This window comes from Glycine soja, chromosome 16 (assembly GCF_004193775.1).
Source record: "Glycine soja cultivar W05 chromosome 16, ASM419377v2, whole genome shotgun sequence".
NCBI classification, from domain to species: Eukaryota; Viridiplantae; Streptophyta; class Magnoliopsida; order Fabales; family Fabaceae; genus Glycine; species Glycine soja.
In genome coordinates, this window is record NC_041017.1 from 30,069,596 (window position 1) to 30,081,415 (window position 11,820).

Consider the following 11,820-nt stretch of genomic DNA (forward strand, 5'->3'; position numbering starts at 1 on the left):
GTCCCTGAATGGCTGAATCCGTCATCAACTCAAACAAACGTTATCTTTCATGTAACAAAAATTTATTAAATGAATACCTAACTAAACAGTTTTCCTAAACACACCATTGGTCTAATTCCGAGGATTTGTCCTTGGTTATAAAATAAAAACGAAATTTTGATGGAAAATATTTATCCAAAATCCTCAACGAGAACCTGATCTCTAAACTATATATGAAACTGTATTTAAGTTTTTTGCTTTTCCAAACCCAGTTTATAAGAACCGCAGATCTTTCTCCCAGAACCCCTTGTACCCCTAATGTTACTTATTTCATGTCCGAATATATATAACTTCCCCCTTTTTTTGTGTGTGTAAACAAATTTTTACTTATTTGATGATCGAATTATAGTCTCCCTTCTGTTTCTTGTGGTTCTTACTTCTAAGCTACAACTAAAAGAATAAAGGTCGTTAATCAATTTTCAAACAAAATGAACAGTATAAACTAGTAAAGCGTCTAAAGGTTTATTACGAGTTTTAAACTTTGCTAAAAAATTATCTTTCATATCTTTAAAGCTTTTGTGGTACATATAGACCTCATCTTCAAGTGCTCATTATTTCACAATGAGTGAAATTCATCACTTCTTTATTTGATGCATGTGGTTATTGAAACATTTATTACTTTAATTAAATGTATGTCATTCCTTTGTGTAAAAAGTTTATTATTTTTTGTTGACATGTTAAACACTTTAGCTGACAATCATTTTCTTTTTTTGGCTCAGACGAGGACTGTGTAATAAATATTTGATATTGAGAAATTTTATATATTGACTTCATTTATTTTTGATAGTATTTAATAGATCTTAGGATAATATTTCTGTGAAGTAAGGCATGTTCTGATAACGCATAATATTCAACTTTTAATTTTTATATTTTTTTTACATCTAATTAAAACAATTAAGTCACACATTCTTTTTGACTTAACACTCCAACACAACTTAAGAGTGTTGCTGAAACAATTTTTATTTTTTTTTGTTAACAGAAGAAACTTGAAAAGCAACTCACACTACAAAAAAAAGTTATGATTTGTGGTGGCTAAAAATGCAATTTGTGACTGCAAAAAGCTACCACAAATGACAATTCTTACGGCTAAAATAGTTGTTAGGAATACACAAGTCAGAAACAGCTTTTGACAGATTTTAAATAGTCGTTGGTATTGACCATTTAAAGATTGCTAGAACATGTATAGACAATTACTAGCGACTATAAACCGCCACAATTGTATTCTTAGTTTAATTTACATCAGTCATTGGGATAAAGAATTTACACATTTTGTTGGAGCTATAAGCCGTCAGAAAGTCACATACACTACTATCAAATTAATTCCTAGAAAAAATATGGGTTCTTGCAACTGGTCTTTTAGAAACAAGCTTCAGAACTTAATGAGAAAATATATATATCTAAATTTCATAATTAAATAAAATATTTATCTATTGTAACTTAGGCTAAGTCATATAATATTAGTTAATTAATAGAAAATCCGCAAGGAAATTGAAAGCTTACACTTTTTTCCATGGCTAAATAGACGTGGACAATTTTTTCCTTTCAAATTCGAAATGGTTATGCGGCCCCCTTCTTTGTTCCATAGTTGAACCCAAAACCTTCGAAGAAGCCTAGCAAAACGAAGCACGTAACGATCAAAACTATCACCAAATCTTGTTGCCGATTAACTACACAAAAAAAAGGTTAATTTTGAGCAACAACGTACTCTCTTCAACCTCTTAGGTTTTGGCCAATTTCTTTGAAAAAGAAACAGAATAAAACAATTTCGGTTCTGACTAGCTTCGTCAATATCCGAAGATTCATGAACCTCAACGATTACAAATCAAATTTCAAAAGGATAACAGTTACAATACGACGATAAAATTTGAGAAAGAGGAGAGGGGGAAATGGAAACCCTAGATTTCAGAAAACGAGAGAGACCTTGTCTCTGTTGCGACTTGCAATGGTCGTAGAGAGGCAAATTTGGGAGAATGGTTTTAACGGTGGGTGGAGTGCAATGAAGATGAATGGTAGGGGTTTTGAATTTTGAACACATGTAGGGTTTGAGACAATGTGTTTAGTTTGGTTAAGTGACACACAAATGAGTTGGTCAAGTCCCGTGTTGCCAAGTCTTATTAGAGTCGAGAATCTAATTGTGACAGCTATACTAAGTGCCAAAATTTGTAATATTTCTGGCGGTTTATTTTGACTATCAAAGTAAACAGACAGTAAATACATATTTTGTTTGAAGTGTCAAACATGAAAATCACACACCAAAACAATAGATGTGTAGCACCAAGCTTCAAAACCTTTGGAAAATCTGAAAAAAATACAAGACAAAACTAGAACACGCCCAAAAATATTCAAACCTATGCAAAGGAAAAACCATAATCGATAAAGCCACTGTACCATTCAAAAAAACACTATCTGCGGGTAGCTCAAGATCCGATCCATGTGAAACCAGGCGCAAAAAGATACATCAAAATGGAATGGAACAAGAATGAGATGTTGATTGGTAGTTAGGAGAGCAACAAAGGAACTGATAAATGTAGTGATGGGAATGGGAAAAAAAACAACCTTTATATAAGGGTTTAGTGCAATAGACAGTTAAGACTATCACTATTTTATTTTGAAGGATGAGATTCACTAACGGGTAATGTTAAGATAATGATTAGTGATACGGTGTTTGTTATCCGTTCACAATTTTTTAACTAAATAATTTATTTTTTGCTTATATTTTTCTTTTACTAAACAAACAAATATTCGGTTCTTTATTTAATTAAAATAAAACAATTTACATAAATATCATGAACTAACAAGTCATATTGTTATTTGGATTTTAAGCATTCCAATCTCTCAATTTGTTGTGTATCTTTCATAAGAACGAATTGTATATATACAAAAAATACCAAAATTTGAATAATTACTTATGCATTTCTAATTTAAAAAAACTAAACATAGTTTAATTGTTGAATAAAAAAGTACATATTAACTATCAGCCAAAAACATTATCTGAGTTACTTTTTTATATGAATTTATACGAAAACGTTAGCTTAAATAACTATGAATCTAATATTAAAAAAATACCAAAGACATTAAAGTAAATTATATTTGCACTCTCATGCTTTTAATGAACCAAAAACCAGCTAATTGTTAATTTTATTAATATAGTATTTATATAAATATATAAGTATATTGATTTTTTCTTATATAGTATTAATTACTAAATTTAGTAAATATAATTATTTAATAAATGTAGTGATAATAAATATATATTAAATGTATAAATTTTGAATTGAATTTATATATATAATTTATTTCATGATTTCTATTTGACTGAATTAAATTTAAAAAAAGGTTAAATTACTCATTTAGTTCCTATAATTTCATGATTCTTACTTTTTTAGTCCCTATAATTTGAAAGTAATCTTTTTAGTCTTTATAATTTACATTTTAATTTTCTTTTAGTTCCTGTAGTTTTGAAAGTGCTCTTTTTAGTTCTTGTAGTTTCATGATTTTTTTTAGTCTTTATAGTTTTCAAATTATAAAGACTAAAAGAGAATTAAAATACAAACTATATGGACTAAAAAAACACTTTTAAACTACAGAGACTAAAATGTAAACTATAGGGACTAAAAAGATCACTTTCAAATTATAGGGACTAAAAATATAAAAATCATAAAACTATAGGGATCAAATGAGTAATTTAGCCTTTAAAAAAATATAATAACTATATTTGCATTATGAAAAAAATGAAAGCACAAAATTGTAATTAATAGTTGAATTCCAATTTTTATAAAATTTGTGATAAGACAAGTATTAAGGTAGTATTTAATTAATTTTATTTATATGTTATTTATATAAATATACTATGTATAATTTATCCAGTAAATTACATTTACACTTTTGTTTTTCTATGAATTGCATCTAGTATCCCTAAGTTAATGGTACATTCTTTAATGATGTTAGAATAGAGTGTAAAAGTAATGTGAAATAACGTAGAGGTATCGAATGTAATTTGCATAAAATATAGGCGGCGTGAGTGTAAATATTTATTCAAGAAATTATTGAGATTGGACAAATCAGTCTTGCCATCTTACAACATAGGATTTACAATTTCAAAAGATGTTGTAACAAAAGATATAATTATAATAGTAATAATAATAATAATATTCATTAAAAATGAGTTTTTAAAATAAAAATAGGAATAAAATCATTAAAAGCATTTATCATATTATAATATTAAATCATTTAATACTTTTTAAATTATTTTAAATGATTAATTCAATATATTAAATATGTCTTAAATAAAACATTTTATTCGAAGTATTTATTATATTAAAAGTATAATTTTTTAATATATTAAATGCATTAATTAATATTTTTTATTTTATTAAAATCAATTATTAAAAGAATTTAATATTTTTTAAAAATTATATTAAATAATTAATAAAATATTTTAAATATCCTTAACTAATACCTTTTAGAGCACTTGATAACAAGATCTTACTTAAATTAGGGGTGAACTTGGATCAGATTGACTTAAAAAAAACTTTGAAAATTTATTTGACTTAATTGATATTGATTTTATTTGGTGAAATTCATGGATCAAATCGGATCAGAGAATGAAAAATTCAATCAAGTCAAGTCTAATCTGACCTCACTTGATTAGTTAATATATTAAAATAATTTTATAATTTTATTTTAACATAAAATTGAATTTAGACAAAGAAAAAAGTGAGTTGAGAATCCCATTTTTTCTTTTTTCTTTTGAACCTTAATTAGTGTTTAGCACTTTTTCGTAGCTAGTAGAGTAAACATCATCCTTTGCACCACATCTCCAATATCATCATCTTCTCCGCCGCTAACAGACATTTTCATCATATTTTATAGTGAGTTCTCTCTTCTTTTGTCATTTCTCTCTTTTATTCAACCTCAAGTCTTACCTCAATTTTTCTTTTCACTTTCAAGTTTCATGTGCCTCTCTTTCTCTCTCCAAATCGCTCATCCTATGCTTCACCACTCACAAATACTTGCATTCTCACAAGTCATTTAAAGCTTCAATGAAGGTTTTTAATCTTTCTCATTTTCATTTTCTATATTTTTTCTTTTTCAAATTTTCCTGTTCAAATTCTTGTTTATTATTTAATTTTATTTGGTCTATTTGTTCAAATTTAGGGAAATTAATAACCTTAACTCTAACTAATCCTCCCCCCCTCCCGTTTTTTGGATTTTCTCTTATTTTATAGTTTTTCTCACTTTTATTGGGTAACCCAAAAATCGATTTAATTTGATCTAAATAGAACAAAATCTAGTTTGAATTGAAGAAAAACACTAACTTGGATCTATTTGGCCTGATTGACTATGCTTACCCAATTTGATTTCAATTCTGATTTAAACCCGATCCAAATTATTCATATATTAATTCATTCCTACTTCAAATTACGTTATGTGGAAAAAAAAATATGTAAATAAGATAAGTCAGAGGATATTTTGTACCATGTAAAAAAAAATTGTTAGGTGACCTATGACACACCAATTTGATATGAATTGCAACTAAAATTATTGGGTTAAAAGGATGTGAAATAGTATTTGTCAATGAGATTCATATCAAATAGTGATCACTTCTCGAATGAAGCATTTATAAAAAATAATTACTTCTTGAAAATCTTTCAATTTTTTACTTCATTAATTCCTAACAGATGCAATGCAGTTAAACACATGGTGATTTCCTTTTAAGGGTTTTGTGATTTACATTTGTTGATTAATGAGAAAGTTGAAATGATCATGTGAAACATTTAAGTATTTGCAGGGAGCATTAATAAGAAATGGACAATAGCAATTTAGCTGCAATGACCGGTGTCGGGAATGATTTTCTGTCAATTGAGATTCTATAAACAATTTTTATGACCTTCAAACGTTGCGAACCTTGCAGCTGCCTCACTGGTTTGCAAAATGTGGAACAAAGCTTGTCGTGACCCATCTCTTTGGTGCAAGCTTGATCTATCCAGACTCAACTCTTACTTTTTCAACATACCCAATAATCAACCAGGAGCATGCAAGCGTTCAAATGCAAAAATGACTCAATTCATAAAATATGTTCTAAGTCTGAGTAATGGTACAACCTGCTTAGTATTTAACTACAATGTTCACTTAACGGATGAGCAGTTCATCATAACTGCTGAAAGGTAGCATTTATCTTATTCTTAATTACCCTTTGTACATGCATTTGGGCTATTATATATATACAACCTTCTAAAACAAAACACCGTATCAATATTAACTTACAAGTCTAAATTAAACACTATGTATATATATAAGTTGTTTGGTAATATATATATGTTTAGAAAAAGAGAAAAGGTGACCAGAGAGAATAGAGGAAATTCTCTTCATTTGGCACGCACTTAGCTATATGGTTTGATATTCTATTTATAATAGATTGAGCAACCCATAGGCATTACACAACTCTCCAATTAAGACACTAAACGGATATAATATCATAACTCTTCAAATACATAGTGGTTACACAAGAATAATGTCCCTTAATGCTTATTAGTTCACACCCATTTATCTTCTAACAGCAACTCATAACTTTTCATTTTCTAATTATTATTTCTAACATTATAAAGCATGGGTTTCTTCTTTTGTAGGACCCCAAATCTGAAACGACTAGTTCTACCAAAGACAGTTGAGTTTTCAAGAGTAGATGTGCATGTGGCAATGAAGTCGTGGGAGGGCCTTGAGTCCATTAACATCACCTCCAATATCCCCAGTCATTACATATTTCCTGCAATTGGCAAATACTGCAAGAACATCATAGAGATGAAATTTGGTTACGGTTGCCTCTTTGAAGAAAAGCATGTTGAAGCACTGATTAAATGTGCCCCTAACTTGGAGGGGTTGAGCATCCGGTCCAAAATGACAAAGATGGAGGCTTTGTGCGGTGTGTTCACTTTCTTGGAACATTTGGAGGCGGTGAATATATTGCATAGCTTCATTATAGATGCATCATATCGTGGATTAGGTGATGTGGATATTTGTTATCTACAAAACCATTTGCCGCCATCGAGTCTGGGAAAGCTTATATACTGTGAAGGAGGATCATGCCTTAGGTGCAAGAATGGGAACAGCATTACTACTGGCAGAATTTTCCAAATTGCAAGCATTATTATGCGTGCCTCAGAGGATTTGTGGCGGGAAGACGAGATAACCTCTCTTGCACGTTAATCTATCTGAATATGCTTTGTTTGTGCTGCAATATATGACCTTGTTATTTTGATCTCATGCACCCATTGTGTGCTTGAAGTAATTAAGTTTCATAGACATTTAATTATCTTTTGTTGATTCATGTCCAAACATGTTTTCTTGTGCAATTAGCCTATTCATTTACTAGGATAAAACTATGATTTTGTAGAGAAGCTGGAGCGTTTGTACATTAATTCTGGTAGTAATTTGCTAAACTTGGTGTATAATTTGTAATAATATATCTCTAAAAACATTTCAAAAAGTTGTTAGTAGTAAAATTATATAAAACCTTGCAAAGGAAAATATATATAAACCAATTTCTGAAAATGTAGCTTACACCTTTATTAAAGTCGGATAAGATAATTCACTAATCAAAGGTAGCACCCATAAAATATCTACTTTTTATCAGTTTGCAAGCTTTTCTGAAGACAAATTAAGATTTAAATATTTTTAACTCTCTCACTGCCTGTCGCTTCAGAATATGAATGTTTGTTGTCAATATTGCATGCTTGATAATATAATAGTTATAGAAGGTGAGTTTTTCATTTCCGTTGCTACGTACGTATTTCTTTCATTATACACGTGAGAAACAAAATCTTTCTTATTATGAGTTATTGATATATCATGTTTCTTTAATTAATTATTTTTCTTGATATGAAGGGTTTAAGTTGCTTTGCTTAATTAAGATGTTGGGTAATATAAATACGTGACATAGGGGGAGTTAGATGGTGCAAAGGGAAATGGTTCTACATGGTGGAGAGACATTAGATCTCTAGATAAAGCCCTAAGTTGGCGGGCATTCTATTATTATAGATTAAAATAATATTATTTATCAGATAATGAATATGTTTTTTAATTTGGATCATTAGAAGTATTTATCTGAATAAATTAAAGTTTTGCACGAAATTGGCTATTTAACCCTAACACTTACGCACTTGATCAGCACTTTTTCCTTTCCTCCAAAGTGGCAAATTTTCAAATGAAGCCCTCCTCGTTGGCCCTTTGGACGGGGTCTCCAAGCTTCACCACAAGATTTAATTAAGAGGGAACTTTTATTTTATAGCCTCCATTTAATTCATTTTCAAAACCACTTCCTCATTGGTCCTTGCAGATTTTTAAAAAAATTTATTCTTTTGTTTTTCATTTCACTCAACCACATCCTCAATTTCACACTCTATATATGTATTGCACTACCTATCATCAACTGTTTGAGCAACTTTGTTTAGTTGCATTTTGAAAACTAAAAATACTTTTTGAAAATGCAAATCAAACCATCCGTCAGTCTATTTACAACACCATAATACACGTTTCCCTATCTAGCCTCTTTCCTTCCAAAATGGGCGAATTGCTTCAATAGTAGGTACCTTTTCCATGCCTCTGGTATTCATCTGACGTTCCATTTGAACTGACCAATGATAAATATAGAAATGATTTAATTTTAGAAAAAATATATTTAATTTGATTATGAAATTGAAAATACATGTAGATTTTTCACAATTTAAAAATGAGATATCATATATAATATTGCATTAAACATAATTAAATATATACAAAAACATATTATTACTGAAATGCTGTGAGCCTAATGATTAAGACATGCCATTTGTTTGGTTAATCCACATGCTTGATGTCTTGACACAGTCTTATGATGAAAAAAGCTCAAAACCCGCAACCATTTTTTGCTATTCTTCCATTGTGTGTGATGCAGATATTTTATCGCATTGACCATAACTTTCCATCCCCACATTGATTCATCCGGTGTATTAGTTTATATATACACTCAACTATACCTTTGCTCGCTACATGTTTTGAATTAGTCAAACGCATAAAAAAAATGATGCTTCACACAATGAAGAAGTTTCTAACCTATCCATTTACTCCGTTTCCAATATCTCTCTCTTCCAATCTTGGCAGGGGATCAACTTCGGTTCTAACATTCAGCACCCACCCTGATAGTGTTCTGGATAAGACTCAACACCCGACTGAGAAAGCTACAGAGTAAGTTCAAATCATATGAAAGGGAAATTTTGTTAATCGTGGATGAATATTCTTTATTATGCATGATCAGCATGGATGCACGCTCAAAATTAATTAAAGACATAGAATATGTTGATTGTCATTATTTTATGCGCTTTTGTTATAAACCAAGTAAATGTTGTGTTAACTAAATCCATCCCATAACAATACTTATCATGAAATATAATTTATACCATGAAGCACATTGATTATACGGCATCAGCTTATTCTAATTTAATCGGTAATTTTAAGTTTGAGTCATAAATACGCAATTGTATGAAATATTTAGAGTTGAAGAACTATGTGGCTAATCATAATAATTTTGTCTTGAACAAAATTATCTCTAATAGAAAATATGTATGATTTCATACCCAAAGAACAAATAAAATGATATATATTGATTTCAAGCATTGTTTTATTATATTTAGTTAACTTAAGGCCTCCGAGGAATTGATTCGATTTAGTGTAATAATAAAATATAATTAACTTTTTGCAGGAATGTGATGTCTAATTCGTTTGTGGAAGGGTATGCTTCAAGGTCGGATGAAAAAGGATTTGAAGGGGCTAGTGAAGGAAAACAATCCACATCAAAAGTTGAGATGGATAAGTTCATCCATGAAAATCACCCAGGTTTGCTTTTCATAAATATGAAAACTTTTTTTTTTATGACATTTCCCCCCTTCGATTCAACTTGTTTGGAGTGAATTAATGGAGATTCATTTGTCTAATAATTAAGATCCAGTACTGAAAATTTTTGTCTCTTTTGGGATGTTTATGAAGCTTATGACAAGGCACAGAGAAATGAGGTTAAGGAAAAAAACAAAACAAGGCACTAAACATACGCCAACGCCAAGTTATTGATTTATATGAAGACTGAAGAGGTTTAATATGTAAAGGCATTCGTGGTGATATTCTGGAAGGAATGATTTCAAGCATGGCGTCATTTCCATCATATAAACTTTGGTATATCCATACTGATTCCTATCATGTATACACATCATATTCATTACATAATTACATATTACTATAGATTGTTCTTGCATTGTAAGGGATATTCTTAATTTGAGTTTAATTTATTATATGAAGAATGCTTTTCTTCCGTACTCATCGAGTGTTTTTCTATTATTAATATGAAGATGAAATTGCAAATAGGAAATTTAGCCTCCCTTAAAAACAGGGTGCAAAACTTTAATCATTTAATTATTTCCATGTCGTTAAAAGTATACTTAATTATTTTAATATGGTTTGATATTCTTTCAATATTTCCCTAAGGTTACTATGAACGTGCCATATATTCAGCCAAACACATCAATAGAACATTCATTACAAGAATTTCAACCAACAATTACTAAAAATGACTTTAAGGATTCGAATTTGTATTCTTTCAAGTATATATATGTAAGGGAGAACAAACCTTGAAATCATAATTTCTACAACAGCTGGCAGCAATTGTGCTCAACTTCGTTGTAAAGTACAAAGAGATAGTTAAAACAAGCAGGGGAAGGAATGGATATGATACCTTTAATTAAATTATATTGTTGTATATCTTAGGTATATTTATTTCTGGAATATGTTGCAATTTCATAGTAAGTACTCGAAAAACAACGGATATGGTTTTAAAATGGTTAAACTTACCTCAAACGACCATGAATTGGTTCAGATCGATGCATGGACAGTTTGAGCTCCATGCACATAACCTAATGCCTATCAAATCATAGATTAACCGATTAAACAATAACATAATGTAAATAACGTTTATGAAAGGCCGCAGAAGTATGACATCTGATATTATGAATTAAAAGGATATGAATTACAAAACAGGGTTAAGTTTAATATAGTACTTGATAGCAGCCAAGAAATGACAACATAAGATTATGAGAGTGTTTAGCCCATATTTTTGATGAGCTAAAAATATGCTCTAAATACGCATTAGATGTCGTCTTGAATTTTGAAGCGAATTAAAGAGCAAGAAGCTTGCCAGATTTTGTTGAATCGAAAAAGAAAGAAGAGTCTATTGAAAAGGATTCACAGGTTCAAGGAAGTATTTACAAAATACAAGGCTAAGACAAGAAAGAGGGCTTCGAACCATTGGGCGAATCGAGCTGGCATATGGTCGAATCGAAGTCAAGGCAACAAGATTTCTGGACTTAGCGCAATTTCTGACAAAACTTCACAAAATTAGTTCGACTTCGAGCAATATGGATAACCGTTCTAAGGAGCAGTTATGTGCATGCAAGGTGTACGTAGCAGGACACTTGGCATTAGGATAGTGTTCGACCGTTAGGGCAGTTTATTTTCGAATGTCTATATATAGCAGTTTTTCAGGCAGATTTCGGGGTCGCAAATCATCTCTACAAATCCTTATACACTCAAAGTATCCAGCGCAGAGAGAAACGAGTACGCAAGGGGAATGTATGATTGTGAACCATTTTAAGTTTCTGTAAACTTTACATTTCAAGTGCAATGCAATTTACGTTTCACTTTATAATTCCTGTCTTTCAAAGGGTTCATTCGATCGAATGAATTCGCTGATCCTTTAAA

The 11,820-nt window shown here is 30.1% G+C and overlaps 2 protein-coding genes across 2 annotated transcripts; both read left to right on the top strand.

Annotated features, from left to right (window-relative positions):
- The first annotated feature begins 6,648 nt into the window (after nt 1–6,648).
- LOC114389954 (F-box/LRR-repeat protein At3g48880-like) lies at nt 6,649–7,245 on the top strand. The gene has a single exon (XM_028350651.1). It carries the CDS (start codon nt 6,649–6,651, stop codon nt 7,243–7,245), a length of 597 nt encoding a protein of 198 aa, XP_028206452.1.
- A 1,844-nt stretch (nt 7,246–9,089) lies between these two features.
- Nucleotides 9,090–10,321, top strand: LOC114390087. The gene is made up of 3 exons (XM_028350768.1): nt 9,090–9,261; nt 9,776–9,909; nt 10,060–10,321. The coding sequence occupies exons 1-3, from the start codon at nt 9,098–9,100 to the stop codon at nt 10,113–10,115; spliced, it is 354 nt and encodes a 117-aa protein (XP_028206569.1). The 5' UTR covers nt 9,090–9,097; the 3' UTR covers nt 10,116–10,321.
- Nucleotides 10,322–11,820: the final 1,499 nt, after the last annotated feature.

What these genes read in the sequence shown, in the direction of transcription:
- LOC114389954 (XM_028350651.1), top strand. Translation starts at nt 6,649, where the DNA reads ATGGGTTTCTTCTTTTGTAGGACCCCAAATCTGAAACGACTAGTTCTA.
- LOC114390087 (XM_028350768.1), top strand. Translation starts at nt 9,098, where the DNA reads ATGATGCTTCACACAATGAAGAAGTTTCTAACCTATCCATTTACTCCG. An exon ending in CCGACTGAGAAAGCTACAGA is followed by an intron (nt 9,262 to 9,775) that starts GTAAGTTCAAAT and finishes AACTTTTTGCAG; the next exon opens with GAATGTGATGTCTAATTCGT. An exon ending in CATCCATGAAAATCACCCAG is followed by an intron (nt 9,910 to 10,059) that starts GTTTGCTTTTCA and finishes ATGTTTATGAAG; the next exon opens with CTTATGACAAGGCACAGAGA.